Source organism: Furipterus horrens, unplaced genomic scaffold (genome assembly GCF_987537825.1).
Source record: "Furipterus horrens unplaced genomic scaffold, mFurHor1.1.pri manual_scaffold_15, whole genome shotgun sequence".
NCBI lineage: Eukaryota > Metazoa > Chordata > Mammalia > Chiroptera > Furipteridae > Furipterus > Furipterus horrens.
In genome coordinates this window covers 5,390,285-5,414,803 of record NW_028327185.1, presented here as the reverse complement: position 1 = coordinate 5,414,803, position 24,519 = coordinate 5,390,285, and the positions used below count along the sequence as shown (strand labels likewise).

Below are 24,519 nucleotides of genomic sequence, written 5' to 3'. Positions count from 1 at the left end.
TTTCTTACTTGCCCCCCGAGCTTTTACAGGAGTGACAAAAGTGACTCCACAGAGAATCACAACCCTTAGTAATAGTGAGTTTATACTTTGCCTGCTGTTTTCCTTCATTGACAACGTTAGTTTTCATACATAGTAATTCTCCCTGTCCCCCCGTTTTATTATGGAAAGAGGTGAACAAACTCATGTAGGTGTACTTTAAACAGGTAATTAACTGCTCCTAAAGTAACTGAAAACACATAGTCTTAATCATTTTTATTTGACTTGATTGATAAATAAATACAAGAGAATAGTTAGGAAACCACTGATAAAATGGTAAACTTTAAAGCATTTATTTCAACTTCACTATTTCTTGGAATGGGATTATATACATTTTCCACCAATAAATGCTTAATGCTTTAAATTTACAATTGCCCTATTTGCAGAAACTTGAAAATCATTCCAAATTAAACGAAAAAAACAAACAACAATTATTTTACTTTTACGATTTAAAATATATTCAAAGTAACATTGTTACAGCAGCCAAAACTTCAGAACTGGAGTTTCGTAAGCTGAACGAAACGGCCACATGCTGACGTGAGTGTCGTCATTATTAACACTTGGTGGGGGGGGACACTGTGGCCCCTGAAACAAGCAGAGCAGCGACCGGTCCAGCCTTCCCTTCTGGGCGCTCAGCGCTTTCTCCTCGATTATTATTTTTATTTCATCTGTTCAAACACAGACAACTGCTCCAACTTTAAAGAAAGTTGAAATGGACGTTGGGCACTTAGTATCGGTGACACCTGCCAAGATTTAAGACATCCAAGGACGCGGATCGGAAGATGCCCGACTGTTCAGGTTACCCCACGGCCCCACTGCTGCCAGCACAGCCTGAGACTCAGCGTCACTAGTGTTTCTGAATGACAGGGTGTTCCTTCACACACATAGCACCTCGTTAAATATCAGGTAAACACTTTGCAATCACAGGAAGGGGTGAGAGATCAAGTGCCACAGAGAATTATGTGATTCGCTTAAGAAGACCTTGCCAGACAAAGTCTCGGGCAGAACGAAGACCAGGAATGCGTCCTGCCTGTGCGGGGCCCACCTTGTTCCGCTCCCGGAGTGACTACGCGTGCAAATGGGCTCTTGCTTTACAAAGTATCAAATGTACTTGTAAACCTTAAAAGAAAAAAAAAATCCTTAAAAAGGTCAAGAGAGTTTTTGATCTCCATCTGCCAGACGATTCTGTGAAAGAGACGTTAGACGCAGCCCGGTTTTAAGTTGCAGCGTTCGGGTGTCAGCCCCCGAGCGGCCTCCCGGGCGTCCGCCGCGCCCCCGTGGGCGGGGTGTTCGTGCGCCCGGGCTCAGCGCTGCCTGTCGGCGCTCACGCCGTGGGTGCAGGAACGCGCAGCTCCTCTGGAATCGAGAGTATTGTCTGGGAGAGTCCATACCTACACTAATGGAAAAGCGTGTATCAAAAGAAAGAAAAAAAAGAGAAGGGAAGAGGGAGAAAGAAAATGCCCTGGCTGGGGGGTTCCGCCGGGGGGAGTGCCGTCCCACGGGCCGGAAGGTGGGGGTCCAGTCCGCAGTCAGGCCGGCGCGGGAGGCCACAGACGGGCGCTCCTCTCCCGCCCCTCCCCTCTGGAATCGGGGCGCATACTTAAACGAAAAAAGAACTGCGCTTCGGTGCGCGCTCACAAGCTGTACTCTTGGCCCGAGGAGTCGCTTTTCTTGTGGCGCGGGGACGGCGCGGTCTTGGTAGGGGAGGGCGACGCGGTGCCGGGCGAGTCGGGGCCCCCGTCGGAGGTGCTGGGAGACGAAGCCAGATGGGGCCCCTTCTTCCTTCCCAGGAAGCCCCCTCCTTCGAACCCGCCCTTCTTCCTGAGCTCCCCTCGGGTTTCGCTCTCCTCCTCCGAGGGCCTCTTCCTGGCCTCCAGGCACGCCTCGGTGACTCTGTGCGCCTCCGGCCCCCCGTCGGACTCCCACGCGCCTTTGGTTTCTGCCCCGGGGGACCTCCGCTCCGACGCGCCGCACTCCGCGGCCGCGCACCTGCCCTCGGCGGGCTCCGGGCCCACGCGCTCCGCGTCCCGGCCCAGGTGGAGGGTCTGGAAGTCCCGGTAGCTGTGGAAGCTCTCGGTCCTCCGGGCCCTGGCGAGCAGGGGGCTCTCCCGGTACGGCCGCAGGGAGCCGTAGGTGGCCGCGTCGCGGACCGCGTCCTGCTGCTGCAGCTGGAGGCTGAAACGGTTTCAAAAGTTGCAGTTCAGAGCCACGTCCCAGGAACCAAACCGCCAGTACAAACACATGACGTGCTCAAGTTCTTTGTATGTTGTTTGCATGTGTGTACAGAACTATCGCTGCCAACAGATACCCAGTCAAGTAGGGTTTCCTGCAAGTACAGCTGGCACACAGGTTACCTCAGCTTCAGGTGACAGCAGAGAACCCGGACTGGCACGTAACCTACGAAGGGACACGCGCGAGTCTGACACCCACCTGCTGCTGTGAGGCTGTCACGGACTTAACGGGCTGCGTTCCATGTTTGGCCCTAAGTTCAGATTTTAGATACTTTCAGTATTGTAACTACAAACATGTGCTTACGTCCGTCACTGCCTTAAAGTGCATACTGTGCGTAAGTACCGACTCACTGTGTTGCGCACCAACAACTGACGGAGCATTGCATGGACGCCAGTGATACACGGACAGAATGAAAAGTAAATGACCAACCGGACAGTGCAGTCAGCTGATCAGCATGTCCCCGAGGCAACAGAACAAAACGTGCCACACACTATCCGCCGTGACACAATCCTCCTACTTCCCTTTGATTGAGTTCTTGGTGGCAGAACAGACACCCCAATTAGGAGAAATTCAGTAAAAATTGTTTTAAAAAACTGAATAGCGACGGCAAGTCTGAATTTAAAACGCAGGTAGGAAGGCAGGTGTTCAAGAACTGGGTGGGGGGGGCACTGTCCCCACCCCGCCCGGGCCCCGCCCCCGCCCCCCGGCAGCCGGCGGACGGCGGCGCTCCGCCCACCTGGAGCTGGACTCCCGCAGGCGGCTGTGCTGCACCACGGAGGTCGCGGGGCTGATGCTGGGGGTGGCGCAGCGCGACGTGCTCAGGTCACACTGGTCCAGCAGCTTCAGCAGCTCCTCCTCCGTGGGGCCCCCGGCATCTGCGGGACACACAGGCCGTGAGCGCGCCGCGCCGCCCCGCGCCGCCCGCCCGCGCGCGCGCGCCCCCGTGACCCACCCTGGTCTTCGCTCTTGCTGGCCACGTCCATGGCGGTGGTCAGGTCCCACATCTGGATGCTGCCGTTCGTGTGGCCCGTGAACAGGTAGCGCCGCGGCCGGGAGCCCATCCTGCTGGAGCCCTCGCACTCCCTCACCGTGAACGAGGAGATGGTGGTGCAGTCCACCGCCTGGACCTCGCAGATCCTGCAAGAGACGCCGGGGACACGCGGCGCTGCCGCTGATGCAGCTGAGGTTTATCTCTGTTTTACTTCTTGGTCTAGTTATTTTTCATTTACTGACTTATAGAGGGAAGGGAGGGAGAAAGAGAGGAGAGAGACATCGACCGGTTGCCTCTCACGCGCCCCCCACCAGGAGCTGGCCCGCGACCCAGGCCTGTGCCCTGAGTGAGAGCCGAACCCGTGACCTTTGCGTTCACAGGCCGGCGCTTAAGCCACAGAGCCACACCTGCTGGGGCTGTAAATTAATTGATTATTTGCAAAGTTATAGCTGAATACTCCACAGATTTAAAGAACAAGTCCACGGAAATCAAAAGTCAAACTTTGTTTCTTTGAGTCTAGAGAAAAGGCTCTTACAAAATAACGTGTCAAGTAATTAAAATCAGCCAAAATTGAAGTCAGGCTTGAGAGCCGTGGTAGGAAATGAGCGACTCTTTCAGAGGAAGTCACAGACAGAAACAAAGCAAGAAGACGTCATGCTAGAAAAGATCCTGAGGCGTCATTTAAAACTTATAAAACCCAGGAAGAATGCGTATCTGTACGGAGATGCCTTCCAGGTAATCCCCTTAACTTTCCAGAACCCGAGGGACTTAAAACAAAAAGCTTCCACTAGCTTCCTGGGCGGTAGTCTACTTGAGTCCACAAGTAATTCCTGCCTGTTGTTTTTATAGACACAGCTGCTCCTCTGGCATCGCAGGGCTGGAAGCTATCATGCGACCTGTGTGCCAGAGCGTGGTAGTGAGCACACCGCGCTGTCTGAGCGGCAGCGGAGGAGGCGGTCAGAGCTGGACCCAGGGCATGAAATGCTAGTTGCCAGAGGCGACGTCACCACAGCAGCTCGAATAAACAGGCAGCTTCTTCACCAGCCGCGCAGAGAACACTGCGTCACAGTGATTTATAACATTTCTCAAGATAATAATTTGGACTCTAACTACATCATATACATCATTAAATTTTAAAAAAGCTTACAAAAGGATGGCTTAATACATAAAATTTTCTGGAATCAACTCAATAGTTACTATGACTACCTGCAATGAACTTCGATAAAAATAAATTTACCTCCAAGAGTTTATTAAAACATTAAGAAATTAGAAACGCCATGCTGAAGAAGTGATAACTGAGAAATTTACGAATATCAGCACTAGTCACGTTAATATGAACATCTACAACCTTCTTGATGACTACTAATAGGAATCTTACTTTTTGACCTGCACAAAGTTTTTGTTTTCAAAATGTTAGAGCTCAATCTGTTTGAGGCTATAATTAATTTTTTTTAAATAAAATTTCAGTCGAACGGAAAAGGAAGAGCAAACCAACCTCTCCTTAGCATCTAGGAGAGCTGGGGACTACCTAGGATAGGTGATATGCTTTTAACTCATTTTATCCAGCACACCCTACCAGGGCAGCTGAACTTAACTTTATAACGGACTGGGCTCAGAGGAGCCGAGTAGCTGAGGCTGAGGGTCCAAGGCCAGTTAGGGGGATCAGCGCTCAGCTCGGCGCCTGCCCGCCGCACCTGCTCTGATGTGCACTGGTCCTTCCTAAGAGGCTGCAGCATCATGAACGTCTCACATAGATCCTGTAGGACAACCACCGAATACACTGTCCTGACTGGAAGTTAAACAGTCCCAGGAGGATGAGTAGACTTCCCTCTCAACAATACGTCTCTGGTAGCACTCGGATCTCTATATCCCATCACGCAGTGCTGTGTGTTCTGGGAGGCAGACGTGACCTCTGAACGTAAGTGTCTATGAAGTGTTACCTTTTCCCGGTAGAGGAGAGTCTTACAAACAGCTTGTTAGTGATGGGAACAACTTTCTGGATGAACACCTGTTGATCATCCCGCTCTCCAAAAGGCCCTTGGTCAGAAAACAGGAAATGTCAAAAGAAATGAAAATTTAAACAGTTTCATTGAACAAAAACAACATTATTATTAACACTGGAGAACAAGATTTTTCACGCCTATTAATGTGGTCGTGCCTTCCAAGTCAGTCATACAAAATAAGAGTGGTACCTCAATTGGCATTAAAATTTTAAATACTTGTTTCAAAATTATATGTTTTGCACGAAGGCTTTTAAAGCTGAAGGCAACACAAAGTTCTTAGGACTTCCCTCCATCGGGTCCGGGAGGGGCCCGTTAGGCGCAGGCTCTGCGTTTGCTTACTACTGCTGAGAACGCGCTCAGGTCCTTTCGACGTCAAAAACGGGGCAGAGAGAGGAAGGTACTTCTCCATATTGATTTTACTTATTTTTTTTAAAGTCAACGTGCAAAATCTTAAAAAATAAAGTGCAGCTTCATTAAACAGAATTTAATTACTCAGAAGCCTGTTGTACCCTGCAAAGTTTTCAATCTAAGAATTAAAAAAATCAGTTGTCTTTATTGTACTTCCCAAGGCAAATAATTGGGCCATCCATTTTAGAAAGATTCTGAACATTATAAATAAAAAGTGTTTTAATGCGAAACAAATAAAATTTTAATCCTCTCTCCATCATATTCAGCAGCTAAAATAATACCAAATTATTACTCGCGAAAGTATGTGATGTACGACGCAAGTTTGAAAGACCTGATATTCCAAGTTATCCTGTGTGACTCACACCTAATACGTTAAACCGTAACATCTTTATTAGTCGGCAAATATTTATATTATTTACTCTGTGCCACAGCGAACGCTTCCCAAATGACTCGATTTAACTACCGTGCCCGTCTGAGGGATGCACTGTTATTATCTCCATTTTACAGATGAGGGACCTAAGGCAGCCAGAGAGGGGTTAACCAAAGCCCTCACTGGTCCCCCCTGTCGAAGTGGACACGGAACCAAACCGCCCTCTTGAAGCCGCTGCGTGGCCGCCCCATTGCCGGACAACCTTCTGAGGCTGACGCTGCCGAGAAGGAACGACACCCTCGTCACTACCCGACACCGGACGTCCCCGCAGCGGTGACGAGTGAAATACCCAGGACGGAGGGCTGCGGGCTGGGTCTCCTCCCGCCGCGAACGCTGCACTCACTTCTCACCTAAGCGACTCCCATCACCGGGTCCCACCTTCCACCTCAGCTGCGCCAGCCCCTCTCCCCTCACCGGCTGTGCAGTCCTTCAGGGTACCAAGTGTCCTCAGACCCCTCCCCTCTTTAATGACGTTCAGGAGCAATAAAAATAGGAGCTCTGAGCTTCCCTGCCTCCCAACCTCTCTCTCGCGACCACCCCCAGCGTTCATTACTCCATCCCCACGGGAAGCTGGGTCCCGCCCACCCCTCCCTGCGCAAACGGGACTCCCCATCCTGCTCCTCTAGGCTGAAGCTGCCTCTTGGGATGTTTTCTAAACTATAAAGAAAAACAGATCTCCCTGCTTCCTTGTGAGTGTGTTACAGGGCTGTTTCCCCGATCTGACCCCCAACCAGCCGCCGGCCACTGACGACCTGGACGTGTCCTGACCCTGCGCTCCGGGCCCTTGTGGCTCCTCCTTCCTCCGCGCCGCCTGCCCTGCCGGGGACGTCCCAGCCTGAGCCCTGCACACCCTGGCCTCAGTCCAAGCACTGAGCGCTCCGTGAAGGGCTCCATCCCAACGTCAGTTTCCATCCGTGCTAAGTGGGGAGACACCTGCCTCCGAGACTGTCGAGACGGTGACATGAGAGTGTCTGTCACCACCTGGAGCACACAGGCCACCCAGCACCGTCCCCCCGGGGGCCTTTCACAAACTGTGGGCACCGTGTGCAGAATACTGCTGGCTGCTTTCCGTTCCCAATGCTCCCCCTCCTCTAAGGGGATGCTGACTTCGTTTTTACTGGACTGCTAATGCCTGGGCCGGCAGTACTCAGTAAACATCTGCTCGCACTGTACCTGAAGCTTACACAATGTTCTCTGTCAACTAACTCTCAACAGAGCGGGAAAAACGACAACGTGAGTCTGACTCCCGGGGCCCAGCGTCGCGCAGGGAGCTGGGGTCACCGAGCAATGTTAAAGTTACTAGCGTTTCCTTTTCTGAATATACTGGCTGTGGTGGTACGATTCTCAGATGTGGCTTTTTAAAGATAACTATTTAAAAATCTTCACTGGGGGAGCCAATTATGGGCGGACACATTTGTTTCGTGCAAAAGAATTACAATAAAACAGTTCTAATGTACTCCTTCCAATTTTCCATCAGTGCTGTTATTTCTGATTACACAAAATGGTCAGAAAGGCACGTTAGTTAACCAACAGGTCCTACTGACCCGTTCAAAGCACCGTGAGACACACTGAACAAGCGGTGTAAATTCTTCCCAGCGGCTCCTGGGGAGACAGACTGTCTCTGCAAAGCCTGTGTGTGCACGCACATGTGTGCAGAAGTTCAGACACACAGATCCAACTAAGTTCTCACACCTTTCCCTGAAATCAGAGCCTAGGAAAGCAGCTGTGTCACGCTGCTTCCTAATGGGTCACCTGTGGCATCAACACCACTCTCCGTGTATAAGGGGGCCAGCCTGTTAACAGCTTCAAGTTTTAGTTTCAGAGTATAAGCAATGAAAGGAAAAAAGTTTAAATCCCAAATATGCACAACCACCAGGGCTTTTAATTATAAACAAAAATGGTTAGCGTTGGAAGATACTATTTAAAAGAGGAAAGGCTAATAAGATCTGCTCACTTATAAAATGGTGCTGATATTTTGTGTATTTATAGAACTTAAAAGCGCACTAAGTTTGTCTGCAATGAGTTTGCTAACTGAAATAAAGTTGTCTTTAAAACTCACTTCATGTGCCTGCTGCTGTTCATACACCTCTGCGCGGCCCACGCGGCGTCTGAGGACGCCCCCAGCGCCCTGACTCACCGATGTCATTTCCGGAGGAATAGCTCCCGTGACTGTCCGCCTCCTCCAGGGACAGGATCTTGAATGACGCCAGAGGAGTGGACCCGGGCTGAGTGGAGATCATGCCTCTGAACCGGGTCACCGACCACGTCCGGACGTGGTTATTGTCCGCGCAGACTAGGGGAGAAGAGAACACGAAGGGGCCGCTGGGCACGGGCCTCAGAGCACCGACCAAACCCCTTGCTAAACCAGTTTCGACTTTTTCCACTGCGATCAACATCTAAACAGATCACGGCACATTCTGAGTGGCAGGTGACATCTTTGTCCTAAAATTATACTTAATTGGCACCTAGCCGACAATAAAAAAAAGAGAATATGGTTTTCCTTGCTGTCAATATATAATAAGGTATATGAGTAAATCTATGAATCCTTATAAAAGTATCCTGTAGAGTAGAAAAGGTTAAAAGAGAAAAAAGCAGTTGAGGAGAGAATATACTAAAGATTAACCTGCTCTGTGGCTAAACTACATGGTAAACAAGTTGCCTAGTTTATTTAACCATAGACTTTCTGTTTATGTTATTCAAATAGTAAACAACCTTGACCAGGAATAACTGAAACTTAATTATCAAAAATGACATGATGTTTGTCAAAAAGCTATTAGAAACCAGCTATTTTTTCCCACTCAGAGCTACATTAAGGAAAATTAGGATTCCATATACAGCTGAGAATACTTTTTATATCAGATAAGTCCAGTTAAAAACATACTCCAAAACTAGCTTACTTTTTCATGTAAATAGTACGTGGGCATATACTGAGATATAGCTAACAAGTACCCTCTCTCTCTTTTGGTCTGAATACACCATTAATATAAACTAAAAAAAAAAAAATCATTAATTCAAGAACTGTACTTTTGCGGCATGCCTTAATAAAAAAGTATACTAATTTGACATTTATTATGATTTCAGAAAACTTATATTATTAGCAATGAGCTATGAACTTCAAAATATACCAAGAAAGCATCCAGCAATGATTGTATACACACAATTCCTACTGGGTAAAATGCCATGGTTGCATATTTTAAAACTTCAGAAAGAAATTTAATTTTAACTAATTGCGATAAAAAGAAAAAAAATGTACAAGTTACTTAGGTAAAAAATTCTTAATTCTCAGAATGCCAGATTTCTGGTGGGAAGAAAAAAAGGATGTTTAGTTAGTTCTAGGCTATTTATTCAGCTTCATGGGAAATAATATCCTGGTTTCCCTATGAACCTTACTAGGATTCAGGAAAGTAATTTAAATATTTTAAAAATTGTGGCAAACTCTGTGATGTGATTCCACCGGGCGATTGTGGCATTCATTGTGTTATTATAAGTTTTTACTTAAGACAGAAACCAGCAGGAGGAACAAAGAAAGTCACGACAGGGACGCCGGCGGCCACCAGGTGGCAGAACAATGCCGCTGAGCGCAGCGTCCATGAAACACTCCTGGCTTTTGGCTGAACTGGACTTGGACCACTTTACGTAAGTTTCAAACCCACAGGAAACAGTTGGCAAGTCTGGCTGTGCGGTGCTCTGGCCACACGCCCTGCGCTCACACCACCGCCACCAACACAGCAGGTGTCACGGAGGCTCCCGAGGCTGTGCCGTAAAACCCCGCACCCCGCAGAGCAGGCGCGCCACACGGGGCACGGCCGCCCTCACCTGACACGAGGTGCTTCTCGGAGAGCATGATCTTCGTGACGGGGCTGCGGTGCACGGTGAACGTCTGGAAGAGCTGGGGGCCCGACCCCACGGTCTCAGGGTGCTGCACGATCACCCGCACTGCTCCGGAGCTCGTACCGTAGGCGATCTCGATCCAGTTCCCACTGACACCTGCGGCCACAAGGTGAAGGGGACTCTCAGGTGACGGTAGAAGAGCTGGGAATGGCAGAGCCAGACTCAGAGCTCCGTCGGCCCCGACCTGGCTCGGCACAGACACGGGGACCCGCCGACAGTCTCGGAGCCGGTCCCATGCGTGCGCCTGTCCTAACCCTAACCACCCCCCTCCGGGCGCTGCCAGCTTCTCAGTGCCACCCAGGAGCCCGGCGGGCAGGGCCAGGCACTCACTGGTTTTGGGCGTGAGGTACACGCTCAGCGCCGTGATAGCGTCGTTAGAGGGGTCGTGATACAGTTCGGTCACGAGAAGGTCGTTGTCCTTCATGCGCAGAGGGAACTTCTGCATATCTGAAGAATAAAAAAACAAAATTAGGTAATACTAAAACAGTACAGTTATTTAGAACTAAAAAGGGTGAGGCTTTCCTGTCATTTTTTAAAACCACGGGAAGCAGGGCCGCGTCGCAGGGCCGCGCACTCACCGATGTAATAGATGGACCCGTTGTTACACCCGAGGAGGAGGAACGACCCAGCCGTGTCGTAGCTAGTTATGGGGACGACGTCTTGAACCTGACGCAGTGACATCATCATCAGATGTTAGTGTCAAGGACAGTTTGTATTTTCTGCTCAGAATTATTTTAACAGAACACTCATATCCCCTGTAAGCAGGCCCTAGAAATGGGCGTTTTACACACAAACACACGCACACACACACCCCATACAGGGAATTTTGAAGAACCATCAAGGTAAAGTCACTTTAAAGCTGTTATTTCAAGCTATTTCCAACAGCAGCACTTCCCTGTCAGAATTTATAAGAATTTCCTTGTTTTCTGCACATGATTCTGAGATCATAGTACATAATACACATTAGGACTGAAGGCCAAGTATGACCAGGGGGTACAGGAGAGGACATGACCAGCTCAAGGTCACCTCGTAAGGGGCAGGATTAGAACCGGGACACAAGTCAACCGATTTCCAGACAGAACTTAGTCCCTTGATCATCTGTTACCATTTCTTTGTGCTCTCTCTCTCCCTGCACACTTTGCCTGTTTCCTGGGAAATGGTAATAAGGCAAATAGGTTCTCACGTGCGTTTGTTTTGTCAAGTCCCAGAATGAGAAATTCAGTTTCTAAGCAAATCAATCTAGTTACAAATTCATAGCTGCTTGTATTTGTGCGAAAAAGGAGAGCAAAGGGCAGGCTTTTACTATAAAACAAAAGGAAAACAAACAAAGTGTGTGTGGGAGCAGCGGCAGGAAGACCAAAGCATCTGCCCGCGCGCAGCCGGGCCAGAGACGGGCCAGAGATGCGTGCGAAACTCCAGGGGACATTCAAGGCCAATGCTCTTCGGGCACCAGACAGAAGCCATGGGAGCCAGTACTGAACTGGATGCAGAACGCAGACGTCGTAAACTCGTGGGTGAGAAAGAAAAAGACAGAGACGCACAGTGCAACAGGCTATAAAATCGGGGTGTAACACCACCGGAGGGCAGGAAAGGGGGTGTCCTCATCTCAGCCCCAGTGTGGGGAGAAGGGCGAAGGTCAAGGCCAAATCCAGAAAGAAGTGAAGCCTGAAACTGGAGCAGTCAGGGAGTTTCAGAAACGCCGCCTGCCCCCGGGAGCGCTCACCTGCCAGTGCTGCGTGACCGCGTTCCACACCCCCACCTTCCCCGTGTGGCTGGTGGCCACCAGCTGGTTCCCGATGAAGAAGAGCGCGTCCACGGGCACGCCGAGGCCGAACACACCTGGGAGGGCAGAGAAAGGAAAGAGGCTCCTCAGTCACCGTCTCTGCCACGACCCTGCAGGCAGGGCTGGAACAGGGCGGGGAGGTAAGACCTAGTTTACACCAGGAGCTGTGACCTCGCGTCAGAGCAGGGGCAACGGAGTCACAGCAGAAAACGGGACAAGAGTGTATGGGCGCAGACAGACACTGGGGGGCGGGTATGACAGCAGGGACTTAGACGGCTCTTCGGATCTTCTGTCCCTCCCTGAGAATAACACCAGGTGTGGAAAGTTCAAGTAGGAGCGACAGACTGACAGGGATGATGACTAGGAGTTCAGAGGCTTTTAAAGGCTCGCTGGAGAGCAGAGGTCGTGAGTGCAGACCTGGTGTTGGCATGGGGGCATGGGTAGGGGGAAGGGTGTGTGTCCAGCTCTGTTCTCCAGCCACGCTCAGCCGCTCGGGCAGCAAGGTGGCCGCGGCCAGGGCTGGGGAGTCTCCGAGGGAAACGCAAGGAAACCGAGGCCCTCGTGCTCGGGCGGGGATGGCGAGGGCACCCAGGCTGACAGGAAGGGATGTGGAAAGTGCAGATCCCCACAGAGGTAAGGAATGGAGCTGGGGACGTGAGCTAGAACTTCCAAGGACCAAAGGACAGGGCCCCAGAGGGCGGCGGAAGGACGTCAGTGCACGTCTAGACGGCGTGAGACCTGAATCTTGGGGATGGAGAGAAGGCTGGGAAAGACGAGAAGAGAATGGTCTAGAACAACGATTCTCCAAGTACGTCTGGGAGTCCTTGCGGTTCTCTAAGACCCTCCGCAGAAGCCAGACTAGTTTCACGATCATGTGAAAGCATCGCTCGCCTTTGCTACTTCCGTTATCTCAGGAGCGCACCGAGGCGTCTTTGACTGTATTCCCCTCGCACTGAGTAACGGATCGCAGGCTTCAGAGCGGGAAATGTGAACGCCTGCCCCGCTGCAGCCGGCCCCCCGCGCTGAGAGAGGCCACGCACCGGCCGCCAGGGCTCTGGCTCACGCAAGGGAGGAGGGCGGTGCAACTGGCAGATCTGAAACCACGTAAAATAAGAACTGTCTCTCCTTCAGCGCTGCAGACGGTAACAACATCCCTCATCGTCTCAGGAAACAAAGCATCTTTGAATAGTTACTAGGATGCCAGCGGGGAGTTCACCGAAAACAAACATTCAGAGTCAAAGAGAAAGAAACATTGTAAACGAACATGGGCCAGCTCTCTAAAAGCCAGGAACCGTTTGCAGCGGACTGTGGCCCTGCAGACGAGACAGCCGGGAGGCATCTCCCTCAGGCCGGACGTCGCGCTGGGCAGGAACGCCCGGGCCCCTGCCGGGGCAGGAACACGGAGGGGGCAGGGCCGTGACAGCAGGCGCAGCTCGGCCCTCCTGAGGGACACAGGGAGCCGCTGAGTCAGAGGCGCGGCAGCGACCGCACCGCGTCCGCGGGACGGTGTTGCCTTCTCACGGACACGTGAGCGTACAGATGTGGACGGACCTGGTGGTGCCTTTATTCGTCCCGTCTCGGCACCAGCGGGTCCGGTCACCGAGACCCTCTGTGGGCACTGTTCGGCCACAAGCACCCGTGGTGGTGAAATGTTCGAAGTGTGGGGAACGTGCGGGAACCTGGAGCGTGGTCCACGAGCAGCTGCTGCCAGCTGCAGGCCGGCGCAGAGCGTGCTGGGCAAGAAGCAGGCCCTCCCCGTTCCAGTCTGTCGGGCAGGGGTCAGGGGCGCAAAGCGGTGGGAAGCCTCCCCTTCCTCCCTAAACATCAGTTGTTCCCTCGGCCAGACCGCTTCTCTGTCACACTGGACCCTGGGCCGACGCCGGCGCAGCTCTGGCTAACTACCAGTGCAGGTCGGCCTGGGTCTTCATGGGCAGCCCCCGTGACGCCGCAGGACACTACAGGGCACACCAGCCAGCGCAGCGCGTGCAGAACTCCTCCTACCGATCTCAGTGCCGCTCCCTCCGTCCTGGACACTCCACAGGATGATGCTGCTCCCCGAGGCCACCGCCACCATCTTGTCTTTGTCTCCATGGGGGCCGCCAACCACCTTGGCATTTAAAGCCACCCGTTCAATGGTCCAGTCCAGATACGGGCTGGTGAACACCTGCTGCCACCCTGAAGACTCCTTGATCCTGTCACGGGAGAGGGACACACAGGCACTCAGCGGCAGCAAAGCAGCCCGGCCCAGTGTGGTGCCAGCAAACAGTAACCACCACCACCACCGAGCTACCTCCTGTGACGTCAAATACCAAGCCGTGTTGGTATATTTCATCTACAAATCCAGAGTATCATTTCTGAAATCTATTTACATACATACAAAATGAAAACCACTTAAAAAGATCAGAGCTCCGTATTTCTGCAAAGAATAATTTAGAAAAGCCCTCCCATTCTAAAATAAACATTAACAACTTAAAAAAAGGAGCCTGAACCTTTCACTTTTCTCCACAAAAAAATGCTACTGTCATTCTTTATGGGCAGGAACAGTCAACAACAATCAGAGTTTTAGGATATTATCACTTTCAGTTAATAATAATAACTGAATCTGATTACTAACTGAAGCTATATGTGCTCGATCTATTGCTTCTCCGTACCTGAAATACTGGTCTCTCCAAGCAAACTAAAATAGGGGGGTGATGTAGTATTAACCCACGTATCCCACCCAATGTCTTGGCACAATCGAATGAATAAAAAGTGGGTCTTGGGAGCCCCTCTCTGAGGATTGGATTTTAAAGGTTTCATTCTAAATGAAAAACCTTATGGGCCTATTAATTCCCCATAAGTAAAGGCTTACCAGGGTTCAGATCTGCAGTTGAATGAATATATAGTTAATGCATTCTTATATTAACTTCTGATAAACATGCCTGTCATTTTTAATAATGTTTTCTTCCCTACCCTGAGTCCCTGAGACATGTACCCTGAGTGGCTGTATGGCAGCCCTGATGTGTTCAGAAGCTACCCAAATGTCAGTCACGACAATGAATGACCTGAAGGTTAACCGTGGAATGCCTAGTTTTAAAGTTACACTGAGGAGGTGAACAGTTAGAGCGCGTCCCTTTGCCTCACCTGGAAGGAATGGACAGAACAGGAAGTAAGTGTCCTTATGTGCTACCTGCCACTCTCACTCAAAATCAAACGTGGGTACCCATAAAGGACGGGTGTCTAAGGACCTAAAATGAAATCACTTTAGTTTTTAAAATGTATGCCAAAATAATACAGCTACAACTGACAAAAAATTGCGCCTTCTTGATTTCAAGGCTGAATGATTTCCTTAATTAACTTCAAAGCAATTCATATAGAAAAATGTACCAATTTTTCCTAAGCATGGAATGACCTGTAATGACCCTGTTCAGCCACCAGGTGGGATTTCTGTGTTAAGGTAAACAAATGGAAAGAGCTGTCTAATGAACTTTAAAAACTGACAAACCGAGACCTCAAACGTAGATGCTGAGGGACTGTCAGACCGGGACGCAGACCGACGCTAGGTTCCTATCCGTGTTCAGTGAGGAGCTGCTAAGTGACATGGTGTGTGGTGTTGGGATCATTAACTGAGGAACAGAAGTAACACTAGATGCCATCTAGTCTTCTACAGAGATCACGCCTGCAAGTTATTCTCCACCGGAACTAGGGTATCGTAAAATCAAGGTGGCAGAAAAGAGCAAAAGAATCGGGATAGCATATTTGAGAATGATCATCACCACCACAGAACCTAACTCAGGAAGATATGTAACTTCACTGCAGTTTGGAAGTTAAAAAGTTGAACACAAAGAAGAAAGACATGTTTGCGCCAGAATTTTCCACAGAAGTATTTTTTCCATAGGAGCAGTACAGAATCTAAACCACAAAAGTTTTAATCTATCGTGGCTGTTTCTTCCTAACTAACTAAACACAATCGTGACAGAATAATCACTCTTTGACTTTTCAGCAATTAAGTTAAATGGTCTCCTTAGTCTAAGCCACCGTCTCCGAGCCACTCTGTGCGTCTACACTACTCTCTGTCACGGACGCCCTCCCTGCAGCAGCGATTCTGAACTAAGGTCCTGTCCTCCCTCCTCCCCTTTCAGCTTCTGAGGACGCGAGGATCAGGAAAACCAAGCTCCCTCTGTGAGCCTCACACTGTAGTCACCCCTCATCCCCACCACGCCCATCACGTCAACGCAGAGCCTGACCTCGCTGCCCTGGATGCAAACAAGCGGAACGCAGGCAGAAAACCACGAGGCTCATGGAGCAACCCCGCCCAGTCACTTAGGACAATGGTTAAGTGACTTGGAAGCTGGATTTGTAACAAGCGAGACGGAAAAACTTAAAGATACCTGAATTACATCACAGCTCAGACTGTCTGGGAAACAGACACAGTAAGGCTACCTATCGGCAGCATTGACCAAGTTAGCGATGAGAACAGAAGCTGAATCTAATCAAGACATGCGGACGTAGGTAGACACGCAGGGAAATGTGACATGTGACGGCGGACAGAAACAGCTCTTCAATCTCTGGGTACGAAATCACAACTACTAAGACCCCCACCCACCCCCACCCCCTAAAAAGTGGAGCTGCGGTACCTGTAGCACACGGCGAAGTGCGCGTAGGCAGCGACGATCCAGCTGTGGTGGCCGGCGACTATCAGCACCTTGCGTGGGTCCACAGGAAACCCTGCGCATCCACAGAAAGAACTGGGTTCCATCTTGGGTGCCGGCCAGTCCCAGGCTTCCACCTGCTCAGGTGCCACTTTGCGGGAGCGCAACCCCGCGCGCACCAGGCTGCTTCCACGCGCCAGGGCAGAGGGGCGGCCCCAGCGGAGCCTGAGATCCTTACCACCCGGCCCTTCTACGTAAAAAGTCGGTCAACCCCCGCACTACGGATTTAGAGCAAGTAGAACATTACATACTTTTTGAAATAAAAATTGTATGCGATAGAAATAAATCTGGATTAAAAACCAAAACAAGGCAAAAATTACAGCTTTATAAATACTCAGTATCCGCAAGCGCTGAAATGCAGATGTTTCCTTTTCTACCGAAGTAACCGGGGCTCACCCAGCCTGACCGCCTCCTCTCCGGACCCAGGCAGGACGGGCTGGCCGCCACCGCCGCCCCGCGCCTCTGCGTCTGCGGGGCTCAGCCCGTTCCTGGCATCGGAGGACGGTCTTGTCGCGTTGTTTATTTTACGGCTGGGAATAGCTGCAAGGGAAAGACAGACATTTATTTCTAAGTTCACCTAGAACAATCTGAAATTTCACATCATAATAATCACAAATATGGGGTCTTTGCTGGAGCGAAACCCGGCTCCGGACCCCGCGGAGCCCAGGGCGAGGGGACGCTGCGCGCGCAGTGGGTGCAGAGGACCTGCGCCCCGCCGGCCCCTGTCCTGCGCCCCGACACCTCCGCAGAGTTCCCGGCTCCGCACAGAGGATGCTGACATCCAGCGCCCTCCCCAGGGCCAGGGCGAGGCCAGCCCGGGGGGTGTCCGGTGGCACAAACAGCGCCCCACGGAACGGGCCACGCGTCCCCGTCTGCGGCGTGAGTGGCAGGGGCCACGGAGCTCCCCCAGCTCTCGGCCTGCGGCCTGGCGCGTCCCTGCTCCGGCCTGCGCGGCGACTGAGCTGCTGTTCGGTGCAAGTGTCCCTCCCGCCCCCGCTGCGCTTACGGATGCCAAAGGCAAGACCGCGAGCGCGTACCTGGCGGCGGCAGGTAGCCGTGGAAGAGCGCGCTGCCGCAGGACGAGCGCTCCAGTTCCTCGCACAGCAGGAGCCGGCGCACTGCGGACGGCAGAGCACAGGTCAGCGCGCGCGGACACCCACCCGCGCCCCGACAGACCCGGGCGCCCCACTCCCCTTCTCGTCACAGCGGGGGAGGGAAGGAGGAGGGCCGTCGCCCCAGCCCGCGGCCTCCCCTTCCCGGAGGACATCCGCAGCTGGCGCTGAACTAGCCCCTGGAAGAATTAGCCCCTGGAAGAGCAAGCCTGGCAGAGGGCCCGCGGCTCGGGAAACCCCAGCGAAGGGCCGGATCCGAGGGACCGCACCGGGGCACGCACCTAATGGAGTGATTCCGTAAAACTCGGCCTCGTGCCTGAGGACGTTAATACTCACTCCCCTACAAAGAAACAAAGGCCGTGAGTCTCCTAACAGTGGCAACGCGGGTCAGCATCTGAAGCAGAAGGAAGAGGTAACAGGTGCTTAATGCGGCCGGAAGCCTCCTTTCTCCCGGCATGTGACAAAGTCTAAGTGACACTGCACACCAACGAAGTCACTCCCTTCCTTTCAAACCATTCACACAGAGGTGAGACAGGGGCTCTACAAGGTCAGCACACGCACACGATCAAGAAGCACCTCAAAAGGCAAAGAGTGGAAATCACTCTTGCAGGCCATTAATGACTTTTAACTTTTTATCATAATATTATAAAGACGCAGCTCAAGTAAACAACTGTAATTTTAAAGCCTATATAACATATTAATAAATCCTCACTAAAAATTCACTTGGAATATATGAAATAAAAGGACAATAAAATACAAATTAGACTGTAGCTTCCTGGTAAGAATTCAGACCAAGGCCTCTATCCATGAGTTTCATTCGAGAAAGCTTAGTGTACAAGAAACCTTTCCTTCATAAAATACACCTAAAACATACCCACCAATCAGAATTTATTTAAAAGGATGTATTTCTTACCTTAAGTCTAGTTCTTTTGTCCGAAGAAAATTTAAAATGGGTGCAAATGCTGCGGGATCTCTATCGATAAATATCTGTAAATGATGAGTTGTTTTATTTTCCACATCCAACTACAACCTCTAACTTCAGTACCTGTAACACTACCTTAGGGAACAGAGACTGAATTACGGAAATACTTAATTCCCTGGGATGCGGTTACAACCCTGTGCATTTCATACGGTAGAGTCTCTCCCCCCCAAGAGCTATCGGACTGATATTTTAATCTGCAGGAAGACAGTGTTTTGTAAGTCAATGCTCTCATCTCTTTATTGATATCTTTGGTAAAAGGGACACTGAGGGCACATTTTTAGCTGATATATTCTGGAATTTAATGAATACTTTGAAAATACTATGCGTGATACTTTCTCCTATTACCTGATTATTGATTACTGGTGACAGTGATTCTGACTCACATACTTCGTGATTTATGTGTGAGTCACTGACAGAACAATGTACCTTCACGATACACACGAAGATTAAACACGGTCCACTGTTGTCAACACTGGACAAGAATGGTGTCGAGGGCGGGGAAGAAGGACTGAAGACAAAACAGTTCCTCTTAAATATCGGATACAGCACCACGGGATACGTAAGGGGAAGACAAAAGGCTCACAAATATGAAATACATAATTGATAGCTTTTTACAGGACTGTGTATCAACACCATTTCGGATCAATTATAAAAGCTCTAATCAAAACTGACCATGCCAGTCAAGCAGGGGGCACAGTAACAAATAAAGTCTGTACTATGCTAAATTATGTATATTCAATGAATGACGTCCATAAACTCTTGGTATTCTTTTTACTAGACCCAGCCTGAAGCTGAGGAGTCACCAAAGGTTTGTGGAGCTCTTATTACTGATTTATCTCAAACGGGCACGCCTGCTTTTTGCTGCATTGTTTCATCTTCCAATGTCACCAAAGCTTATAAACAGACACCTGTGGTCACTTTGCTGCCAACACACAGAAAGCCCTTCTGCTTTTGAGAGTAGGAGACATTTACTCTACATGCTGTTATACACATTGTAACTGCTTTTTAGATGCATAAACCCATTTCTTTTGTACTGAAACATAATAGTTCTTTACCTCCTGCATGCCCCTAGGGCTGTACAAATCCATGAGGTTATTCTCCAAAATACAATTTAAAACAAAGTAGTAGGACTTTACTAACTTTTAATATCTTATATCATTTTAATGCAATATTAAAATATTTTATTATTTATGTTAATCCATTTACTGTTAAAGTTTTAATTGCTGACTAAAATTATTTGCTCTATTGATAGTGTAAACTCACATCCCATACTATCCCGTACCGTGAACGCTTCCACTGCTCCATGTAGTATTCCCCATTTACAAAGTTCTCCTCTAGAAATATAGAAACACTCTACGTATGACGAAAACATAATAAACGTCAAGTACTTTTATTTAGCGGTTATTAAAATAATTCGTTTTCTTATCTTCTAAGAGTCACTATATAATAAGGATAGAGCAATATAAGCATCGATCTGATCTGGACACACACACACACATTATTATACTCACAGCACCGGTTTCATCTCGAAGTGTTGAAATTCTTCCGCTCAGCAAACTGGAAGTCATTAACAATAAGCTCGTTAGGGTTTAAATCTGAGCACAATTCAATATCTTAATTCCTTATCAAATGTCAATGACCAATACAAGTGAGCCATCTTATCTCCAAAGTTAAATTTTAAAACAATCATTTTTTCTTTTTGCAGTGAAGAAGGAAGCTTTATTCAGTGCAAATCAAATCAAAATTCTATTTTAAAAGTTAAGATTTTTTATTCAAGAAATAAAAAATATTAATTTAACAGACAAGAAAATATTTTACTATTTTGATAAAATACTAAAATTATATGAAATACCTGGAAAAAAACGAATCTGGAATCCACATAAGAGTCTGTTTTGAGGTACTGAATCTGCAATTGAAAAGAATCTGGTATTATAAATGAGAATATATTCGAAACTCCCACATTAGTTAAACGGATCCAACATGCTGGCCCATGATTTACAAGTTGTTGCAAAGCGATAGCCATATCAATTATATTCATCACCCTTAATATTTTTACATTTCTTTCAATTCAGAGTTCAGATTATTCAGAGCTCTCAACAAAATCAAACAACGGACTCGCTATTCGCTACTCCCTGGACATACTTTCCAGCCTGCCTTCTGCCAAACAATCAAGAACCAGCCCATCCCACCAAATCTAACCTTCTCAACCGAACCTCAGAATTACCTTCAGCCCCCGCTCCATCTCCCCAACACATACCGCGTTCCCCTCTCAGAGGGCACTTGGTGCTCCCAAAGTTCACCGTCACTGCCATTTTAGTGTTCTTTAATCTCAGTTACATAGCTCTTGTGATACCCCATAATCAAAGTCCCACCCACCTTCCTTAATACGCTTCAGGCTTTACTTTCTCTTTAATGGCTTTTCCAAATCGTCTATCCTGTATATTTCATTTTGAGCTCAGAGTCACTCCATTGTACGCAATGCATTTAGCACTTTCTTCTTCATATGCAGTCTTAGGCAACTGGCAATTGTATTCGTTCACTTAAAGAGTCACTCAGTAAACATATCGTTCATTATTCTGAGGTTAACTGACATGTGACCCAGTCTGCTGCTTACCACAAATGGAGGGAACTTCACCAAAGCACAGTGTCACAGACTGGGACGAAAGTATCAGTAACTGATGTAAAGTAACAGGACCAAGAATGAAATCCTGGGCTTGTCCAGTCCAGCCTTGTCTGAATATTTCCCTTAAAGCGTTCAGGGCAGCTCCTGCGCCCGGTGATCAGATTTAGGGAAGGGGCCCAACAGTTTGTTCAAGAAGACGTGGCATATTTTCCCAAGTGTGAGAGTACAGCTGAGCACAGGACACTGACTTGGTCAAATAAATAAAAGCAAATCCAGCCCATGGCAAACTGGAGGGTCCCTGGGCCACTGCAGAAATGAATCACTGTCATGGGTTGCGTGACCTTTCACATTCACTGCTGCTGGCTCAGCAGAATGCCTGCCAAATAACTCCAATTTTGTGTAAGGAACAGAGAAGTACGGGGGTCTGCTTGAAGTCATAGTAACCATTTCATTTAACATCAGCAGTTGGGGCTGGGTTTAGCCATCAGGAATTTCTGGGCAGAGGGATGGGACCTTCACCCTCGCCATTTGTTTGTTTTTTGGTTTGTTTGTTTTTTAAATTTTCAAACAAGAGTTAGGGAAAAAAACAGAGCTCTTCAGCTGGTTCCAAATATGACCTCATAAGAACCGTCGTCGGCAGCCGTCCGTCTCGAGAGACGATGGTGTAGCTTCTTAAGAGTCTATCTGCACCGCCGAGAATGGCTGTGCAGTCCGACTCGGCTTCAGCTTCATAAGAACCACAACACTTAAAATTACAGGACAAGGGCACTTCTTTGCAACATACATGGAAGTGTTTTCTGTTTTTTAACTCACACCCGCAGTGTACCACGCAAAGGACACGTGCAACCTGGCCGCAACAGAAGTACCACTAAAGATACCAGCATGCTCACACCGACACTCCATGCTGCCCGCCTCCTACTAAATTAACTTGGAAGCAATCACGTTAAAACGATTTCTTTATTCTGCAACGTTACTGTTGGTAATGCCAATAACCCTTGCATTTCCCATCCATTACTTCAGATTCCTTTAGCAATCCAGGAAGGCTGGCTCTATCCTTGTCCCTTTAGATTTTAGGACACCAAGCACTAAAAAATAATTTGCCCAAGGTGGCTGCGAGTTAGAGGTGAAGCCTGCGTCCCCCCCCCCAGCGGCTGGTCCCAGACCTCTCTCAGGAGGCCTCAAATCCTCCTCCTGCTAACAGACTGAATCACAAATGGAGTCATGTTGGGCTTCCTTCACTTCACTAGGTGTTTGTTTTTTGTTTTGTTTTGTTTTTTGTAAACAATATTAACAATTTTAAATGAAACCTCATCTTCTTTTTCTAAATCAACCCCGAAGTTAAATCAATCACAAAAATGGGTCTTTTCTCTAGTTTCACTGACTTTGTCCATTTTGTATCTCGCTTCTTTTGAGACTAAAAAAACGAGCCCTTCCCGGGGCACGTGCTGCCACAGAGTCGCACTCAGCAGTTTTGGCGCCGGCTGGGCTCTGTCTCCGATGGCTCGCCGGACGGTGTGGCGTCTCTCACCTTCAGGGACCATCCCAGCAGGGCTTCCCTTTACAGTGACTGTGTTCACCTGTGTTTTGGACAACGCATGGATGGCATCTTGATCCCTCCCAGCTCTAAAATGATGCAAAGAGCCTGCGATTCAAAGTCACTCAAGAAAAGTCTAGGAACACTCCCTGCTGCTTCTGAATATAGGCCACGTCGCTTACCATGAAATATCACCTCCTAGCATCTAACGTCTGGCTTTTCTTCTTTATTTCTCATTCCTGTGTAACAGCCTTCATCTGTCTTTCTACTTCTTTCTAACATATCTAACTAGTTTTGTAGTCTTTGCGAATATCATCACTTAGAAAAATGTAGAACCTGATCAGGTTTCAGAAGCAGTGAGACAAAAAATTGAATGTTCCCGCTCCAAGAGAACTTGCCTTCCGTGATTTAAATGTGTACCCTGAATTCTAAAGCAGTTGCCAAGAGTCCACTCACTATGAAGCCATGAACTTCCAACGTATGGAAATAACGGCACTGTTTCGTTTTTATCAAAAAGCCGCGCGCCCCTTAGAATTCGTGGGGACACGGGGATCAGCGGCCCCCGGCCGTGAGAAGCCGGTGGGCCGGTTTTAGATGGCTATGGTTCCTCTCGGCAGGGACGCGCACGGAAAGCCACCCGCACGGGTTCCCTTCTTCCCTCTGCGGATTGCCGACCCTGCCCGATTTCCAGTGGCTTCGGGAAAGGGTCCATTTCTTACTCTAGGGAGCGAATCTTTCCTTCCTCAAGGCTGGTCTCTGCACAGCAAGGAACGGACGGGGAGTTACTGTTCGTTGCGTTCCATTTTCTAGGGCACTTAGAAACCTAAGTAACGTTTAAGGTTAAAACATTCTGTCACTGATTCACACTGTTTCCGTGCTGCTGGTTTAAAACCATAATTTAACAGCCTGAAGGTATGCGCGCCTAGCAAAAGACGCTACGTTCCCAAACTCCCCACCGCCGGAAACTCAGCCGCTGGTCCTGCCACGGGACCGGCAAACGCCCGCTTCGGAGGCCGACTCAGAAGCCACGGTCAGTTCACACGGGCGGGGAAAAGGGGTGTTTCTCCCCGACTCGCTCAGTAAAAGGCGGACGGGGGGAGCCAGGCCGGAGGCCAGAGGGGCCGCGCGTCTGTTTCCCACGAGGGCGCCACACGGTGCCCACGGCCGCCGCCTCCCGGAGCCGTGTGCGCGCAGCGAGCTTTCGGGCCACGTTGCCCTAAAAGTTGCGCAATCCCGCAGGCCCGGGCCACGGGGAACTCGGCGACGGTGAACGCGCCCTGCGCCCTGCAGCCCCCGCCGGGGCGGGCGGCCGGGGGTCCTGCGTGCGCCCTTCCCGGGCGGACAGACGGACGGGCGCCCCTGGGAGGGGCAGGGACCAGGGACGCGGCGCTGCGGGGGGGCACCAGTCCCGCGGGACACGGCCCGGCTCCCGGAGGCCCCACGAGGCCCCAGAGCCCGTCCGTTCCCGGGGCAGACGTCACGCAGCCGAGACCCAGCGCCGCGCTCGCCCGGAGGGGCCCCGCGGCCCCGCACCCGCTCGCGCCCCGCGGCCCCCACCGCCCCCCCACATCCCCGGAGGCCGCGCCCCCGGCCCCGCCGCGCCGACCCACCTGGTCCCCCCCACGTTGAGCTGCACGATCTCGCCGCTGCCGGCCGCCGCCGCCGCGGGGAAGCTGCCGCAGTGCCCGCCCGCCATCGCCGCGCCGCTCCCCGCGCGGGCCCCCGGGGGCGGCGGCGGCCGAGGGCGGCGGGGCGCGGGGCCCCCCCTCCTCCCCCTGCGCTGCGGCGGCGCGGCCTCCACGT

At 50.1% G+C, this 24,519-nt stretch overlaps 2 protein-coding genes across 2 annotated transcripts in view; one reads left to right on the top strand and one right to left on the bottom strand.

Moving 5' to 3' along the window:
* The window catches only part of USH2A (usherin), a 462,824-nt gene extending 456,252 nt beyond the window's left edge, over positions 1-6,572 (top strand). Inside the window, exon 72 of the mRNA XM_090263490.1 lies at positions 6,178-6,572. The gene's annotated coding sequence lies outside the window, so the exon portion shown is untranslated. The remainder of the gene's footprint in view (positions 1-6,177) is intronic.
* Positions 1,631-24,437, bottom strand: KCTD3 (potassium channel tetramerization domain containing 3). The gene is made up of 18 exons (XM_090263531.1): positions 24,327-24,437; positions 20,412-20,465; positions 20,071-20,116; positions 18,491-18,564; positions 17,859-17,917; positions 17,503-17,583; positions 16,862-17,005; positions 16,391-16,481; positions 13,776-13,966; positions 11,715-11,830; positions 10,570-10,657; positions 10,322-10,438; positions 9,917-10,087; positions 8,238-8,393; positions 5,200-5,296; positions 3,221-3,405; positions 3,005-3,143; positions 1,631-2,211 (listed from the first exon to the last, which is right to left on the bottom strand). The coding sequence occupies exons 1-18, from the start codon at positions 24,410-24,412 to the stop codon at positions 1,671-1,673; spliced, it is 2,436 nt and encodes an 811-aa protein (XP_090119657.1). The 5' UTR covers positions 24,413-24,437; the 3' UTR covers positions 1,631-1,670.
* Between the last annotated feature and the right edge of the window lie 82 nt (positions 24,438-24,519).

What these genes read in the sequence shown, in the direction of transcription:
- KCTD3 (XM_090263531.1), bottom strand. Translation starts at nt 24,412, where the DNA reads ATGGCGGGCGGGCACTGCGGCAGCTTCCCCGCGGCGGCGGCGGCCGGC. An exon ending in TTCGAGATGAAACCGGTGCT is followed by an intron (nt 18,565 to 20,070) that starts GTGAGTATAATA and finishes CATCATTTACAG; the next exon opens with ATATTTATCGATAGAGATCC. An exon ending in TTACGGAATCACTCCATTAG is followed by an intron (nt 17,584 to 17,858) that starts GTGCGTGCCCCG and finishes TGCCGTCCGCAG; the next exon opens with TGCGCCGGCTCCTGCTGTGC.